This window comes from Antechinus flavipes, chromosome 2 (assembly GCF_016432865.1).
Source record: "Antechinus flavipes isolate AdamAnt ecotype Samford, QLD, Australia chromosome 2, AdamAnt_v2, whole genome shotgun sequence".
NCBI classification, from domain to species: Eukaryota; Metazoa; Chordata; class Mammalia; order Dasyuromorphia; family Dasyuridae; genus Antechinus; species Antechinus flavipes.
In genome coordinates this window covers 229,065,437-229,084,778 of record NC_067399.1, presented here as the reverse complement: position 1 = coordinate 229,084,778, position 19,342 = coordinate 229,065,437, and the positions used below count along the sequence as shown (strand labels likewise).

The following is a 19,342-nucleotide window of genomic DNA, read 5'->3' as shown; positions in this document are numbered from 1 at the left end:
TTAACACACCAATATTTACCACTTCAAACTGCTACATAGTGTCTCACACTACTACATCCCGCTTCTCCTCACCTATACCCCCTTATAGCGTTATATGCCCCTTCCTGGCCCCTCTACCATCTTAGACCACTCTACACCACCATATACCATTTAATATTACTTATCACTTCATACCATTACTCACCACCATATACCACTATATGCTACTTTACACTACCACACTCACTACACACCTCTATCCATCACTATATACTACTATATACTACTTCACAGCAGTGCTTACCACTTCTTACCATTACACACCACATTATATTACTATACACACTTCATACATTGTGTACCATTCTATTCCTCACTGCATAGTACTTTATCAGATGTCTCTGTTTCTCTCTCTCTCTCTCTGTCTCTGTCTGTGTGTGTGTCTCTGTTTCTCTCTCTGTGTTTCTATCTTTCTGTCTCTCTGTCTCTTTCTCTATTTCTGTCTTTGTCTCTCTCTTTCTGTCTCTGTTTCTCTGTCTCTCTTTCTCTCTCTGTGTCTCTGTCTGTCTGTCTCTCTCTGTTTCTCTGTCTCTCTTTCTCTCTCTGTGTGTCTGTCTGCCTGTCTCTGTCTCTGTTTCTCTGTCTGTCTCTCTGTGTTTCTATCTTTCTGTCTCTCTGTCTCTGTTTCTCTCTGTATTTCTGTCTGTCTCTTTGTCTCTGTCTCTCTCTCTATCTCTGTTTCTCTGTCTCTGTCTCTCTGTCTCTGTTCTCTCTCTGTGTCTCTGTTTCTCTGTCTCTGTCTCTCTCTGTCTGTCTCTGTCTCTGTTTCACTGTGTTTCTCTCTCTCTCTCTCTGTGTCTCTGTCTGTGTGTGTGTCTCTGTCTCTCTCTCTGTGTTTCTATCTTTCTGTCTCTCTGTCTCTTTCTCTGTTTCTGTCTTTGTCTCTCTCTCTCTGTCTCTGTTCTCTGTCTCTGTCTCTCTGTGTCTCTGTCTGTCTGTCTGTCTCTCTCTGTTTCTCTGTCTCTGTCTCTCTCTTTTTCTCTCTCTGTGTCTGTCTGCCTGTCTCTGTCTCTGTTTCTCTGTCTGTCTCTCTCTCTGTGTTTCTATCTTTCTGTCTCTCTGTCTCTGTTTCTCTCTGTATTTCTGTCTGTCTCTTTGTCTCTGTCTCTCTCTGTTTGTCTCTGTTTCTCTGTCTCTGTCTGTCTCTGTTTCTCTCTCTGTGTCTCTGTCTCTCTCTGTCTCTGTCTCTGTTTCGCTGTGTCTCTATCTCTCTGTCTCTGTCTCTGTTTCTGTTTCTCTCTGTGTGTCTCTGTTTCTCTTTGTCTCTCTCTGTCTCTCTGTCTCTCTCTGTCTCTCTCTCTCTCTTTCTGTTTCTCTGTCTCTCTCTCTCAAACCAACAAGCATTCATATATTCCAGACACTATGCTAGTTCCTCAGATACAAAGCAAAAAGGTCAAATAGCTTCTGCCTTCAAGGAGTTTGCATTCTTTTGGAGAATCAATAAGTACACACATAGATAGATAGAAATGTTGTATAAAATAAATGTAAGGTCATTTTGTGGGTGAGGCTCTAGTAGTTAGGCGAATCAGGAAAAGTCTTATCTAGGAAGTGGTCCTGGAGCTGAGAAGCAGGGATTGTAACAGGTAGAAGGGAGGAGAGAGAGCATCCCAGAGAGGGAGGCGCCTCTATGCCAAGGCAGAGAGATGGGAGAGGGAATGTTGCACATGAGGAGCTGCCAGAGGGCCTGTTGGCAGTACATCTAGTGCATAGAGGACAATAATGTATAATAAGTCTGGGTGGATAATAATAAGGGTGGAGCTAGATAGACTGTGAAGGATTTTAAATGCCAAATAGTGAAGAAAAGATGCCTGCAAGGACTTATGGCTGAAAGCCAAATAGAGGGCTTGGAGTCTTGGACAAATGCCTGATAAACCTGGGACACCAAGAAAAGCCTAGGATGAATTAGAAAGATGTGTTCTCCTCAGGCCTCAGGGAGAAACCAAGGTTAGTCCAAGCAGCAATTAGCAACAATTGAGGTTTAGGGAGAGTGATAATTGTATAGTGCTCCAAACCACAAGTCCTGTTTAAGTCCTAGTAAATGCTGATTTATTGAAGACATTCCACAAGCAGCTTGGCTGCTGAATGGAATGCAAATATTTAAAAAGACTTTTTTAAAGGATATAATTACACCTGTTCTATGTTCTTTCACTAACTGGTTCTATGGAAAGTCTAACCTATTCAGACCATAAGGCCATAGCAAAATCACCACTATCCATCTTGTGGCAGTTTGTTTTAATTGTAAGAAAAGTACTTCCAAGGAGGATTCTGGAGACCCCAAACCTTAGTCATTGGATCATAGACTTAGAGCTGTAGGGGATCTGAGAGATGATCTAGTTCAAGCTTCTCGTTTTATAGATGACTAAAATGAGGTTAAATGATTTACTTAGGATCTCACAGCTAATAAATTGCAGAGCTAGGATTGGAAGTTAGATTCAATGACTCAAATATTGCTTTTGCCAATATTGTTTTTAAAAAATTATTTTAATTGATGCCTTTATTGTCATATCACATTTACATCTGAATATATCCATCCCCTCCCCTACTCAATAAGCCATCTTTTGTTCCCTAAGATTAAAGAACAAAATGGGGGAAAATCAGTCCAACAAAACCAATCAACACTCTGATCACAAATGAAAGTGTATATGATATTCCACCCCTATAAATCCACCTCTTTAATGAATGGAAGGAGATAATATCATTATTTTAAAAATATATTTATTGAACATCAATAAGGCTTTTCCAAATTTCTAAGTTGATAATGTCTCAGCTATGTGGGTTCAATTTCTGGAGAGTAAGTTTCCTTGGCAGACTAAGGCCATGAAAAGAACCAGGTTGGACAGCAGAAAATTTGGCTTCTTATTCTGTCTCCTCTTCTAACTGGCTCTATGACTTTGAGTAAGTCATTCAACATATATATCTGAGCCAGGTTCCTCAGCTGAAAAGTGAAAGGGTCGTATTAAAGTCACTGCCAGCTCTGAAGATTCTGTGGCTCTTCCTTTTGGAAGCTATGGAGACTATGGGAATTTGCAGAGGATAGAATGATGTTGTTTTTCTTTCTGCCTAATCTAAACTTCCCCTCTTCCCAGATAGACCAGCACAATGAAGCTTTGTAAAGGCTGATCCAATCTTACTGCAGTCTTTTGCTGTTGTTTGAATTGGCTTAAAAAATGTGTGTATTATGGTAGCAAGGGAGGGGAGAAGAGGAGGGAGGGAGGAAGAGAGAGACAGAGACAAAGACAGAGAGAGAGGGAGAGAGAGACAGAGAAGAAGAAAAGAAGATTAAAAAAGGAAGAGGAGGAGGAGGAGGAAGATAAGGAAAAAGAGAAAGAGGAAGAGGAGAAGAAAAAGAAGAAAAAGGAAGAAAGAAGGAAGGAGGAGCAGGAAGAGGAAAGGAAGGAGAGATGAAGGAGGGAGAGGGAGAAAGGGAGAAGGAAAGAAGGAAGAAAAGAAAGAAAGAGAGAGATGAGGGAAAGAATAAGAGAAAAGGGAAAGAGGAAAAGAAAGAGTATGTGAGTAAGAGTTGATAATTGTGTCATTGAGATTGATCTGCATAGGTATCATGGAAGTGTTGTAATGCGCATATATCAGAGGAGTGTTTGGGAGTAGGAAAGTGTGTGTGTGTGTCACATGAGGCTCATGGAAAAGATGGAAAAAATACACCATCCTCCCTTCTTTGCAGAAGTCAGGGATCATGGGTATGGAATATTCATACATCATCAGTCTCCATTGATGGGTTGGTAGTTTTGCTGAAATTTTTTTTACTTTCTTTTTTATGAAGGATGGTTCATTGTGGAGGGGAGGGACACAAAAGTAATGTTAAATTTTGAATTTAAAAAATTAATTTTTAAAAAAGAAACAAGGCTCATGGAGTTTTCATATCTTCTCTCCATTCTCCTCTTCTTTTCTCCTAACCTTGTTTCCTAGGTCCTGGAAGTAAGAGGCGATCAGGGAACTGCTGTGCCCAGCTTGGATCCTTGACCATGTTGAAGTACGCTGTCGTCGGCCTCTATCTGCTGGTCTTCCTGATTCTCGTGGGCATTTTCATCATGGCAGGCAAGAGTAAATCTTTTTTTTTTTTTTTTTTAATTACCATAGGTAAACCATAGATCCTCAGGGCAGTGGTAAGAGCAAAGAGACACAGCCAGGACAGTACATCAATGTAATGAGAAGAATGTAAGCTCCTTGAGGGCAGAGATTGATTCACTTTTGTCTTTGTGTTTCTAAAGTCCAGCACAGTTCCTGATTGTTTGTGAATGTTTTTTTTGAATGATTGGCTCTCAGGGGAAGTGACATCTATGACTTCAATTCAGCAAATATTTATTGAATGACTACCATTTATAGATATTCTGGTGATATTGGTGATATCAAGACAAAAATGAAAGAATATCCTTAAGAAGCTCCCATTTTAGTAAGCTATATATTACCACTATATATTCCCTCCATTATTCTTCAGCCTCATGCAATCCACTTGATTCCTGGTGCTTCAGTTTCTCCATTTGCAAAAACAAAGAAAACCCCCAAACAAACACACAAGCAAAAAAAAAAAAAATCAGCAACGCCAGCTTAGCTTTAGAGGACTCCTTTACCTCTACAGGATGGCTGTTTGCAAAATGCTTTCACAAATCTGGGGAGATTTGCACGAATGAATTCAGAGTGAAGTAAACAAAGCCAAAAGAACAATATGCATAAAGATGATAACAATGTAAATGAAAAGAAAATTAAAAAGAAGCCCAATTCAGAATAACTAAAAAGCCCAGAATGGTCCTAGAGAACAGATAATGAAATACACCTTCTTCCATATGATAAAGAGATGCAGTCATCTAGGACTCAATGTCATATACATTGTCAAATATGGTCACTGTGTCCTTTATTTAACTGGGTCCTTTTTTTATTATTCTTATAATGGGAAGATTCAGAGCAGAAGAAATTTGGAACAGAGAAATATAAGAAAACAAACCATCACATTGACTCTGTCTTACAATCTATGTTCACTGAGCACCTATAGTCTTCTACCTTCTTGCTGAAAAGAGAAAGGTTTCGTCATCAATTCTTTTTTATTTTTGTATCTCCAGTACCCCTCAGAATGCCTGGCACATACCAGACTCTTAGTAAATGCTCATGGCTTGGTGACATGATTACCATAATTTAGTGATTTTTTAAAAGAGCCTATTTGTAGACAGCTTTAATTATAATTTTGAAAATGGATGATACCTAATATTTCATAGCATATTTGCAAAGTTTTTACATATGTTTTCTCACTTGATCCTCATAGTGACCTGGTGAGGTAGGTGCTATTATTATTATTTTTTGTTTTGTTTTTTTTTGTTTTATTTATTTATTTATTTTTAAATAACTTTTTATTGACAGAACCCATGCCAGGGTAATTTTTTACAACATTATCCCTTGCACTTTCTCTTCCAATTTTTCCCCTCCCTTCTTCTACCCCCTCCCCAAGATGGCAAGCAGTCCTATAATGTTAAATATGTCACAGTAAGAGGTGCTATTATTATCGTTCCTATTTTCCATTTGGGTAAACCGAGGTTCAGAGAGTTTAAATGCAACTAATATCAGGAACATGTTTGAAACCCTAGTCTCTTCTGAGCCTGAGTTCAATGCCACCCTTCATATGTGAAAATGAGCTGAATTGTGAAAATAGGTCCATATTGTTTTTTTTCTAGTCAAAGGGATGAGTTTAAACTAATTCACCCATACTTTTTAAAAACAATTCCTCCTTGTGACCAATGGTATGTGATGCAAGGTGGATGACTGGGTTTAGAAGTTCTGGAACAGGGCAAGCTCTATCCTGTATATGGTATTAAACCCATGATCTTGGGTAACTAATGCCATATTCTTCCAAACCGATCAATTCAATTAAACTGGATTAAGCATTTATTGAGTGCCTACAATGTACCAGTTATTAACCTGGGTTCTAGGAGTAAAACAGGTCACATTCTACTCTCAAGGAGTTCAAAACAATTAATGACACACTTTAAAGTCTGCAAAGTGATATACATATGCTATTTTACCTATGAGTAGGTTTTTTATTATCCCCATTTTACAGAGGAGTACACTGAGGCTAAAAGAAATTAGGGTCATATAACTAGTAAGAGTTTGATTTTATCTCTCCCATGGTTTTGCTCTGATTTTTCACTTCCAACATAATTCATAAAACAATGTATATTAAAAATAATTTTAAAAAAAGAGTTTGAGGAAGGATTTGAATTTAGATCTTCCTGACTCCAGGTTCAGCACTCTGTTCATTCTGTTACCTAGCTGTCAGTAAGGAGTTTACATTCTTTTAAGAACATAAAGGCACAAATGATCTTCTCCGCTTCCCCGATCCAAGGGTCATATTCTCAAGCCTCATCTTCCTCAGTAGAAGTATGAGTGTGCTTTAATTGGAGGATTTAGTGTCAGAAAACCTGGCATGAACTAAACATGAATCCTGGCTCTGAATGAATCCATCATCTATCTGCCTGTATGACCCGAGACAAGACAGTAATGTAACCCTTTCAGGCTCAATTTCCTCATCTGTGAAATGAAGGACATGAAGGAGGAAGACCCCTGGGGGTCCTGTCCCATTGGGAATCCCTGATTCTACACAATCACACTATGGGAGGCTCAGGCATGGCTCCAGCCTTGTCCAAAGGGGTGAAACCATCTAGAGAAGGGTGTGGTTGGTTAGAACAGGGCATTTAGCCAGGGAGGAAGGGTGGGTCCTCGAGTTAGCCTTGGGGTAGGAATCCAGAGGTTAACATGGTGCTGGGACCCAAGCAGGGCCAGTGACTCTTCCTACTAAATATTGGACAAAAAGCCAGGCAGGTCTTCCCGTAGGTAGGCTCACTTCTCACCAGGTGGGGCTCTTCCCTCAGCCACAGATAATGAGGAGGCTGAGATCTCACCCATGCAAAGTTGAAGGCCTGCAGTGTGGTGGTGTCTGTACCCCCAACCATTAACCTGGTCGGCCTCCAACACTAACAAAGGCAGCACACTGGTGAGTCATCCCTCAGCCCGAGGGATGGTGTCCAAGGAGGGATGTGTGACGGCCAAGTCAAGCAAGCCGATGATTTGAATGCACTCTTGGGCCGCCCAGACAGAAAAAGGGGTCTTGGTTTTTGTGGGCTTGGCTGCCATGACCATAACAAATTTTCATAAGGTTTGGAAAGTGTCTCAGGTCAACAGAGAAACAAAGTTACCGTGCTATAATCCCGCAATTTTTAAAAAATACAATTAAAAAAAAATTTATCGATACCTTTTGTTTTTTACATACATCACCTTCATTTTCAAATAGAACCTTCTACCTCCCCACCCTTCTATATTCCTTGTAAAAAGAATTTTTAAAGAGAGACAAAACAGAGTTTAACAAAACTAGCCGATACATCAATTAAGTCAAACAATATAGACAACATTCTACACCTATAATCCCTCTCCTCTTCAAAGAAGTTAGGCTGATATATTTTCTCATCTCTTTTTCAAGCCAAGTCTAGTCGTAATAATGACCCAGCATTCAGTTGTTGATGTTCTTTCTACTATATTGTCATAGTCTTGTATACCGTATATTGTTTTCTTAATTTCTTGTTCTGTTTCATTTACTCTGTATCAGTTCTTATAAGCCTTCCTATGTTTCTCTGTATTCTTCACATTGATTGTACATTTAAATACCATTATTTGTTAATCCATTTCCCAATTGATGGGCATCTTTTTTGTCTTTATAATAATTTTTGGTACTAATTTAAACAAGAAGTAGTATGACATAGTGATTAAAGAGCAAGACTTGAAACCAGAAAGACTATATTTGCATACACATCCACACATATGCATATATGGTTAATCAATAGTCAATAAACATTGATGAAACACCAGCTATGTGCCAGGCACTACCCTAAATAAGAGACAGTCCCTGCCCTCAAGCAGCACAATCTAAAGGAAGGAAACACAAAAGAAAACTGAAGGGATAGGGCAGATACTTGGCTATGGGGCAAGGTCAGAGAAGTCCAAAATGAGTACTTCCTGGTAGGAAATGAGGAAATATCTGTCCTATCCCCATTTCCTGAAATAGAATTTGAAGAGTTAATGGCCACACAACTCTGCTCCTGACAAATGATATTTCAGCCTCCTCTCAAGTCAGATTGTGCAACTCTTCATTGGCACACAGTTGTGTGACACTAGGAAAGTCATTTATCTTGTCCTCCCCTTCCCTATTCCCCCAAGCAAAAATAAAACTGGAGCATAGAGAGCTTTTACCAACATTGAAATGATGATCAATTATTTGTTCCCATGGCAGAAGTAGATCTGAATCACATCCATTATGTACAGAACATATTCTGTAGGATTCAGATTCAAGAAGAGCCAGAAGAGATTCAAGATTTAGCTGATGTTCTCCATGCCCTCTTATAGCTTCTAGTCTAGCAACAGCTGGACACTGATTTAGTATGAGTGACTTGCTTAGGGTCACAGAGCCAGGATAGATCCCTGCCTAATTACTTCCACTTATTCAGTGAATCATTGAATAAAGACAGAGGACTGTCCTTGGGCAGGCACAGAGGACTTCCATGTTTTATGGGTTTCTAATAAACAGATCTGGGAAGCCTAGAAACTTTTCTTTGGACTTATCATGACAAAGAGTATCTCACTGAGCCAGGAAAAAGGACAGTTTTTCCAATATTATAGCTATAAAACAAAACAAAACAAAAAGTTCTATGATACCAGTCCTACTCCCAGGGCAATAGAAAGGAACTTTAATGTTCTTATTATGCAATCTCACACCCATCCTTCAACAATCAACAAGCAATTATTAAGGTTCTATTTTGTGCCAGGTAATATGTTAGGTGCTGAGAGAGAGAAAAAAAAAAAAGAAAAATGAAAGAGAGGCATCCCTTAATGAGCTTATATTCTGTCAGGGGAAAAAACGTGAGTGAATATGTGTGTGTATACACACATACAGACATATAATAAAACATAATTTGGGAGGAAGGGCACTAGTATCCAGGGGCAGTGGGAAAGGTTTTATATAGAAAATGGCCCTTGAAATAGACGTAAGAAGGAAGTTTTCCAGATATGAGACACAGCAAGGACAAAAAACACAGAGGTAGGAAAAGTATAGCAAGAAGGAAAGGGAAGTAATAAATGAGGTCAGAAGACTAGTTAAAATCACAATAGTGAAGGGCTTTAAAAGTCAAACAGGGTAGTTTATAATTGATCCTAAAAATAAAAGGGAGTCATTAGAGTTTTTTAAGTAGGAGAATAATAACATCTTTGACAGGTGGGAGGAGTTCTCAATTTTACAAGACAGTTCATTTCATTATTAGACACTTTAAGTCATTATTTCTTAAATTGAGTAAAAAAAAAATCTAACTCCCTATAAGTTTCACTCATCATTTCTTGTTCTGTCTTTTTCTATATCAATGCAAGATAACTTCTCTCCCTCCCAACCTTTAAATGCAGGATAACCCTGAAATCATAGTTACTTTTTAAGCCTGAATATCTTTAAAAGGCACTAAGACTGTTAGGACTTTCCTTATACATAAAGACAAACAGCTTGGTTCAATGGAAAGATCAGTAGCTACAGAATCAAAAGATCTGGCTTCAATAACTACCTCTATGATTTACTAGACATTTGACTTGGGATCTCAGTTCCTTGTCTATAAAAAGGGGGAAGAGGTTGACTAAATGGTCTCTCTGAAGGCCCTTCTGTTTCTTAATCGTGATCCAAGGAAATATATGAAGACCAAACTTGTCTTTTGTTTATCAGACTAAACATTCCTAGTTTATTGAATGACTCCTCTCCTGAAGTCATGAGCTTCTTGATCCATTGCCATTGTGGCCACCCTTTTTTGTATGTTCTCTAGTCTGCCATTGTATCTCTTCAAATGGAATATTCAGAACTGAACACAACATTCCAGATTTTGTCTGACCAATACAAGTCTCTAAGGGATTGTTATTTTCTATGATCAAAATATTATCCTTCTATTCACCATTTTTTAAAGGAGTTCCATAACACTGTTGACTCATTTAAACCTCTTTCAAAGCCAGGTCTCCCCTATCCTTTATTTCTATAATTGATTTATTAGGCCTCAATGAAAATTCCCTGTTAAATTTAATCTTGATGGTTTTCTGCCCCATGTTCTAGGTTGTTGACATACTTTTGAATCCCTACTATCCTCTTTCAGCTATTTTTCTTTTCCTGTCATCCAGAAATGATTAAAACATTCTTTTCTATGTTTTCATTTAAGTCACTGATTTTTAAAAAGGATCAAATTTGACAAAGCAAGGACACAGTTCTGTGGTATACCACTAGACACCTTTCATCAGGTTGGCCCCAGAGCCATTTGTCACTCTTTGGGTTACTCAATAACTGGTGAATATTCCCAACAATATTATTATCTAGTCCTTGTGTTTTCTAAGAAGATGTTGTGGGGTTACTGGCAGATGTTTTCACTGCTTTGCTAGGGTCTTGGCTCCTTTTACAGCTGAGAAAGCTGAGACCCAAAGAATTCAAATGACTTACACAATATTACACAGAAAGCCAATTACAGAACTCAGATTCAAGCCCAGTCTTCCATTCTTGCATTAAAGAATCTTAGATTTGGAGAAGACCTTCAGGGTTATTTAGACCAACTAAAACCTTAACAAGTGTTCCCCACTACTCTGTAGTGCTCCTGACAAATGATATTTCAGCCTCCTCTCAAGCCAAATTGTAACCCTTCATTGACACATAGTAAATGCTTAATAATTGCTCTGCTACTGACTCTCTCCTTTCTCCCCTTGGACAGCCCATTCTACTTTTTATTGTTGTTCAGTTGTTTTTCAATCATGACTGACTTTTCATGATCCCATTTGGTATTTTCTTGGTGAAGATATTAGAGTGGTTTGCAATTTCCTTCTTCAGCTTATTTTACAGATGAGGAAATTGAGGCAAACAGATTAAGTTGCCTAGTCCAGGGTCATGCAGCTAGTATGTGTTAGAGGCCAGATTTTAACACAAAAAGATGAATTTTCCCAACTATAGGTCTGATGCTATATTAATGTGAGCTAAAACTATAATAGATGCACCTAAGTTGCACATGGATAGAGGTCTGATGCTCTATCCATGTGCAACTTAGGTGCATCTATTATAGTTTTAGCTCACATTAATATAGGCACATTATTAAATATGAAGAAGATGATAGCACCCCATGTATTCTGTCCTGACCAGGTTAAGTAGAGAGCAATATGTTCCCTTTTTGGCAGGACATCGACATGTTGGCAAAAAAGGGTTTATTGTGACACTGAGAGTTCTCAATAGGCTAGAATCCTAATTCGGAAGATTGCAGAGAATTGAGAGACAGAGTGCAATTTTATTTAGTCTTCTGTAGCCCCAGACTAAGGAGTGATCTCTAGATGAATTAAAGTAGGCTAGGGAGAATTTCCAGATGAATTAAGAGTGGTGGGTGGTAAGCTGAAGAGTAATCTCCAGGGGAACTAAGGGTGGGGGTTGGTGGGCTAAAGCCAAAAGATTCAGGTTTTTCTTACCCAGGTCCCCCACAAAGATCAGGGGACCAAAGAGTCCTATTACATCAACAACAGACTCTATCTTCCGAAGTTGTTGTGAGGATCAAATGAATTAATGTGTGTACAGTAAAGTATGTACAATCCTAAAGTGCTATAATAATGCTAGATATTATTATGACCCATTGTCTTGTGTCCATCCACAAGCCTGATATTTATTCAGTAAATTTATCTGAAAATTATGTGTGGGCATTTTACATTTTATCATATTCAGTTACATTTCATTACATTTGTCTCATTATTCTAAACTGTAGAAATCTTTAGGGATCCTAATTGATATCCTGCATGATTTATCCCTCCCAACTCTGAGTCATTTGCAAATGTATCAAGCACCCTCCCCGTGCTTTCATCCAGATCATTGATTAAATGTGGAGTAACATAGGGCATGGCAGAGGAGAGATCCCTGATGTTCTTGATGAGGTTAGTGGTGATGAGGTTAGTGGCAGTTAGAGAGTTGTAAAATCCCTTTTTGGTTGGCGCAGGTTCTTGATGAAAGAATTCATGAAACCTGAAATATTAGTTGGCAAAAATGAAAATTTATTGTTGGATAGAAAGCCATTTTGCTAAGAGACTGACTTCTTTAGTGTAAAGTCCTATTAGGGAAATGGAGGCTGACACTGAGAAGAGAATACCTTCTCAAGGGACAAGGTGCTAAAAGCAGAGCAAGCTGCTTTGGACCTTCTGCAAAGAGTGAGTTCAGCAATTGCCCTTTAAAAGATGTCTTGAGGCTTCAGATTTCAGGTTGAAAGAAAGCCAAAGTTCCCAGGCCTAGATGCTTATCGGTATCTGGCCCAGATCTCCAATTGGAATTCAAAAAGTCTGATATCCTCAAAAGATCAATGAGGTGCTCTAACTTATCTGGGGGGATATGCCTTCCCCAAGAGGGCTTGAGATCAAAAGGGAACACAGTTTCAGAGTGATAATTTTAAAGGGAACACAGTTTCCCTCCCTCTTCATTCCCATTCAGAGAGCTTCCTTCAAGATGATATTAATTCACTGAATCCTCCTAACCACATAGACATTTAATGCTCATTTCTATGTCTTTTCTAATAGGAGAGCATAAGAAATTTTTTTCAAATGCTTAGCTGAAATTCAGGCACATTATGTCTCAGACATTCCTCTGATTTACAAGGCTAATAACTGTTTAAAAAAAAAAATGAGGTAGACTTTGATAAATCCATGCTGGCTCCTAGTGATTCCTGCCTACCTCTCTTTTTAAGTCTCCCCAAACTCTCTTTTCAATAATATAGTTTAGCACTGTGCCAAGAATTGATGTCAAGTTAACTGTGCTTTAGTTCAAAACTTTTATTCTTTTCTCCTTTTTGAAAATTGTGCTAGCATTTATTTGATTCCAATCTTATAGTCCTTACCCCATTTTTTAGAGATCATAGGATCAAAGATTTGGAACTGGAAAGGACCTTACAAGCCATCATATTTTACATTTTTCATGTGAGGAAATTAAAGCACAGAGAGCCTGGCTCATAAAATTTGAACTCAGATCTTTTGGGGTTCAACTTCAAGCATAATACCCTATCCACTACACCACACTGTCTCTACATCACCAGTCGTGGTTCAGAAATCATATCTGCCTATTCTTTCAGAATCCTAAGATATAGTTCTCCAGACCTGGTGATCTGGACTCATTGAAGGAAGCAAAGTGCTATCTTACTCACTCTTTATTTTTCTTTGGTTTCATATGCATATATACATACACACATATACATATATATGTATCTGTTTGTGAATGACTTCTTTATGCATACTGGACTCTCTAATTAGTCCTCTCTCCCTATTTATTGGAATTATTTGTGTTTTTGGTTTTCTGAATATGACACTTGAAAATATCATATTGTTCTGGAGCCAATGCTTTATTAGAAAAGTACATTGCCCTCCATTAGATTATAAACTCCGTGAGGATAGGGATTATACAATTTTAAAAAATAGCATTACTTAATAAGTGTTTAATTAAATTGCTGAAAGTAGGGAGAGGAAAAAGAAGGTGCTAATTATGTGTTATTGGAAAAATAAATTCTTCTGTGCAGTTCTAGAAGAATGACCTTAAAAGCCCCATTAAACCTTAGAAAGTATGCCTTGGATGAGTAGAGCAATTAGACACTCTCTAGGAATAGGTCTATCGTCATCTCATCTTTCACATCATGAGAGTTGGTGAGGTAGTACAAAGAACACTGGACTTTAGCTCAATCAATCAGTCAGTATCATTAAGCATATAGTGTGCGCCAAGTACTGTACTATGTCCTAAGGATACAGAGACAAAAATGAGGGCACAGTCCCTTCCCTCAAGGAGCTTACACTTTATTAAGAAAAAATATTCATAAATAGACACAAAATATATACAAATACAAAGTGGTAGGGGATAATTTTAAAGGTCTGTGGTATAAAGTATAAAGTAAAGTCGTTTAAGCTGAGTTTTGAAGAAAACTAGAGATTCTTAGAGGTAAAAGAGAAGGAGGAATTCATTCTAGGCATGGATCTAACCTGTGCAAAGACACAGAAGTGAAAGAGGGAATGTCATATCTGAGGAACAGACCAATAGGCTAATTTGGCTGGATGATAGAGTGCATGAAGGGTAATAATATATAAGTTGGAAAGGTAGACTGGAGTCAGATTATGGAAAGCCTTAAATATCAAAATGTAAAATTTGCATTTAATCCTAAGAACAATAGGGATTTAATAGAGATTTTTGAGCTGGGAAATGATGTGGCTAGACTTGTGTGTTGGAGACTCCAAATAGGAACCTATTGCAGGAGTGCAGATGAGATATGAAGAACGATTGAAATAGAATGGCGGCTGTTTGAGTAGAAAGAAAAGGACAGATATCATAAAGAGGAGTGATAAGAGTCAGCAACTGATGGTGATGTGGAGTCTGTGAGAGTAAGAGAGAGGATGACTTGAAGGTTTTGAACCTGTGTGACTAGAATGAGGGTCAACAGAAATAGGAAAAATAAGAAGTAGAGTAGATTGGGAGAGAGGGAAAATGATGAGTTCTTCTTTGGGACTGTGGAGTCTGAGATGCCTCTTACAAATACAGTTTGAAATGTCCAATAGGCTCTTGTTGAAACATGACCCAGCCAGGGGAGATACTATATATATATATATATATATATATATATATATATATAGAGAGAGAGAGAGAGAGAGAGAGAGAGAGAGAGAGAGAGAGAGAGAGAGAAAGAGAGAGAGAGAGAGAGAGAGAGAGATAGGTATATCTATATCTATATCTATATCTATGTATAGAAAGACATCTGCCTAGAAGTAATAACTGAACTCACAGGAGTTGATAAGATCATCAAGAGAATGTAGATAGAGAGAGGAGAGAAGAAAACCCAACATGAAGCGGAGGGGGAAACTCCTAGTTAGATCAGACCAGGTAGTCTTCAGCAGAGGAGATGGAAAAGGAATATCAAGACAGCAAAAGATTCAAGAGAGTTCAGTCTCAAGAAAACTCAGAGGAGAGAACAGATCAGGAGGAGGTGATCCATAGCATCAGAGAGGTTGTTCACTCTATGACCCTGCCAGAAACTTGAGTTCTTCAGCTGTAAAATTCAGGGTTTTGATTAGATGATCTCTAAGTCCCATCCAGCTCTCCCAATGCTGTGGGATCCAACCACCAGTAACATTTAGGGGGTATCATGTCATTGTGTAGCAAAGCCAGGGGAAAAAAGGAACCTGTAGCAGAAAGGTCAGGAGGGATGTCAGGATGTGCCCTGGGGCAATGATGTGATTGTTCCAAAGAGGGCTATCCAAAGGATAGTAGCAGGACTCCATAATCAGGACAGAGCTTCTTGCATATCATTTTTACAGCACATGCCATATCTAACAAAAGGGACAAAGGAGCTAACATAACACGAGTGAGATGATAAACTGAGAATGCACAGGCACGTTTCCAATTTCTTTGATCCAAAATGGGGGTTGGGGAAGAGCCCCTACCCCTTTCCTGCTGCCTGTTAGTTAGAATTTGTGCTTATGGGGTTGAAACTATGACTTTTCTTTATTTTGATGACAGCCTTGGAAGGCATTTCTCAACTAGGATTGCTGACTGTCTGCTGTTTATTTTCTTTTCTTGGGGAGGGACTGGAGCTGTCACTCATCAGCTTTTGGGAATGACTGGTTTGGAGAGCCATGAATCCCAACACACACACACAAACAAACACACACACACACACACACACACACACACACGCAACAAACTAGAGTAGTTGGCTAAGATTGTCTTCAAGGACAATACTTTTTAGTCTAGTCACAATCCCTGGAAGTTGTTTATAATAACCATAATCATTACATGATTATGATTATTATTGACATCATTACATTATTTTGGTTATGATTATTTGGGCTGGGGGAAAGTAAAGTTCTTAACACATGAGCTCCAGGGCAAGCCTAAAATTGACCAAGGAATTAGTTGACTGTTTAATTCCCAGTCAGCTAATATATCTGGGCCCAGTGGAGCCCCTCCTAGGTGGGGTAACTATACATTTGGATAGCTTCTTTTAACTGAATTTGACTTCTTTCTCTTAGATCTCCACCCTCACCCTAAGGGGTTGACGGAGTCATACAGCCCTTAACAGTCTCCTCCCTCAAGGTCCCTTCCTAGTTCCTTTCCCTCTAATCATTGTTTCCCCTTTTAGGTTAAGGCCTGCACTAGGGTGGAAAATTGGACATTCTGAGCACCTGGTTACTTTCCCCCTCCCCCCCGACCCTCCTAGAGGTAGCTAGAAGAGTTTTTAGAGGGAAGTAGTTAAAAATAAATTGAAAAGTGGTTTTAAAAAATCGTTGTACTAGAATTTCAGCACAGTTTCTATCTTCTTACAAGAAAAGGTCTGTGGCATAGTGAACTTGAATTTGAGCCTTGGCTCTGCTCCTTACTAATTATGGGGCCTGAGGAAATAAAAGTAACCTCTCTGGGCCACAGCCTTATCATCTACACAAGGAAGAGTTTCGATTACTTCAAATATTCTTAACCCTTTTTTGCATCATGGATCTCAATCCCCACTCCACCTTTCCTTTGGAAATCTGGTGAAGAAACCTATGGACCTTCTCCAAATAATGTTCTAAATGCATAAAGTAAAATGCATAGAAAACCAATTATATTGAAATACAATTACCAAATTTATTTTTATTTATTTATTTATTTTGCTGAGGCAATTGGAGTTAAATGACTTGCTGGGTCACACTGCTGGGAAGTGTTAAATGTCTGAGACCAGATATGAACTCAGGACCTCCTGATTGCAGTGCTGGTGCTCTATCCATTGCTCCACCAACTGTCCCACCTCCCCCCAATATTTTTTTAAAAAACAAATTCACAGATTTCAGATTAAGAATCCCTGAAATGAAGTGTTCTTTAAGATTCCTTTCAGATTTAATGAATCTTTTAAGTCTGAGTGATTGGGAAGGGTGTGGGAGGGCACTGTGATTCACATAAATCATTTCTTCCTTGCTGTCCTTCCACAGCAAGATCTTGTCACAACATTTAATTGTAACCTTATGCTAAGTATTTTAAAAAATAATAATCAATAAAATAATAGTTGTTGTAGCCCATTAGCTATCATAGATACAGTTGAATCTTGAAAATTCATTATAAAACTCTACCATTCATCCCCATCTCCATCCCCACTGAAGTCTCCCAAGTAACATTAATATCTGCCTCCTATATCTCCATGGGCCAGAATCCCCACAAGTAACCAAATAACATTGCTATTATGTCTCAGTGACTCCTCCCTCTAGTAGAATTTTCCATTGGTAGGAACTAACGAATATAGTTAAGCAGAACAAAAATATTGGTCATATCTTATAATGTATGTCTCATTCCACACTTGTGGTCCACAGCCTCCCTACTGAGAAGGAGTTTTGCTCAGAATCAATCCATTGAAAGCCTCAAGAGTGGTCACTACGTAGATCACAGCTCTGATCTCTCTGTATTACTTTCCTTTACATTATTGCAGTTAATGTGTAACTTGTTTTCTTGTTTCTGTTTACTTTGCTGTGCATTAATTCACACAAATCTTCTGCTATTGTTGGGTCATGTACAGACAGTTTGCATGGCACAATAACATTGTATTTGGAATCACAGATCTAAAGTTGGCAGGAACCTCAGATACTACATATAAGGAAACTAGCGTACCAAGGGACAAGTGATTTGCCAGTCTCACAGCTAATGTGTCAGCCTCAGGATTTGAACACAGGGCCTCTGACCACATATCCAGTGTTCTTTCCACCTCACTGTGCTACTTCCACTGGTGATATTTGTCAACACAGTTCAGACCAGATTGCAAGTTGGAAAGGAAAGACTATGAGGGAGAAAAAGAAAGCAGTGGATATAGAGAAATGAAATGTGACATGATCACACCGGTAAATGAAGGGGATTTTTTTGCAGGTGGTTTTTACTTTTTGTTTGTTTGTATTGTGAGGCATTCAGGGTTAAGTGACTTGACCGGGATCATACAAGTGTTAAGTGTCTGAAATCAGATCTGAATTAAGGTCTTCCTGATTCCAGGGCCAGTACTCTATCCGTTGCATCATTTAGCTGTTCCTCCCTCTCTCCTTTTTATTTTGTGGTTTCTGTTTTGAATATAAGGGAGGCTTGTGCATGGTTGAAGCAGCAGGAAAAGAAACATGAAAATAAAAGATGCTGAATATATATAAATTACAGGAGGGAAGCCTGTGAAGAAACAGGAAGGGATGGACTCAAGAGGCAGGTGATGGGATTAGTCTGGCAGGGATGAGGGCCATCCCTCCTACCGAGGCAGGAAGGAGGAGATGGGATGGGAAGGGTGCACAGGCCAATATTTTGGGGTGGAGAGAGAGCGCTTGCCAGATGGCCTTGATTTTCCCAATGAAGGAGAGGTGACGTCATCTACTAAGAAGCTGGGGAAAGGGGTGGGATAGGGAGTTGAGATCTTGTTGAGAAGATCTGAAGCTGTCTTTGTGGGGAATTTGGTAGAGAATCAATAAATAAATGGCTAAAAAAAAGTCCACGTTGCATCAAAGAGCCATTTTGAGGTTAGATGAAAATGAGTGGGTAGTAGATTAAGTCTGAGCTTATTCTAGAAGCATTCTGGGGCCTAGGACAAGATGTGAAAGAGCAGATAGAGGAGGATGATCCAGGGCTGGATAACAGCAGGAATAACTGAAGAGGACGAAGACTAAGGTCTTAGTAAAAGTGCTGGTGAAATGGTTTCTCTCTGGTAGGTAGAATGCTGGGCTTGCAGTCAGGAAGATCTGAATTTAATTCCTGTCTCAGGTATTCCATCTGGGTGACCCTATATAAGCCCCTTAACCATCCTGTACCTCAATTTCTTTATCTACATATGAGAGAGCTATACTTGATAGCCTCTAAGATAACTTCTAGTTCTAACTTTATGACCAGAGGCAGAGATTAAAGTTTGTTGTGTCTATGTGCATTTTTGTTTATGTGTGTGTATGTATGTATAGTTATATATCTATATATGTGTGTATGTGTAGTTATATATCTACATATATATGTGTATACATACATATAAAATAATATGTATATCTTGGTATTGTGAATTTACTTGTGCAAATACAAAAGCAAAAGATGAATTGCTAAATACAACTAGGTTAGTTGAAACAGATTTTGTGAAAGGGGAAAATGGGAAATGATTTCAGAAAGGACTGGTGGAAGCTCACTTGTTAAGGGGATTGGATACATGTTTATTGCATTGCCTTAAATTGAAAGAATATAGGAAAAAGAGAAGATGGTGGGTAGTCCTATTTAACA

At 38.7% G+C, this 19,342-nt stretch overlaps 1 protein-coding gene across 3 annotated transcripts in view; it reads left to right on the top strand.

The window, feature by feature from the left end:
- Positions 1-19,342, top strand: part of SCARA5 (scavenger receptor class A member 5) — a 120,907-nt gene that overhangs the window by 20,877 nt on the left and 80,688 nt on the right. For 2 of the 3 annotated variants that reach the window (XM_051976404.1, XM_051976403.1), the window contains exon 3: positions 3,964-4,098. In XM_051976404.1, coding sequence (XP_051832364.1) covers positions 3,964-4,098 — 135 coding nt within the window. The remainder of the gene's footprint in view (positions 1-3,963; positions 4,099-19,342) is intronic. The other variant, XM_051976405.1, reaches the window with a different exon arrangement.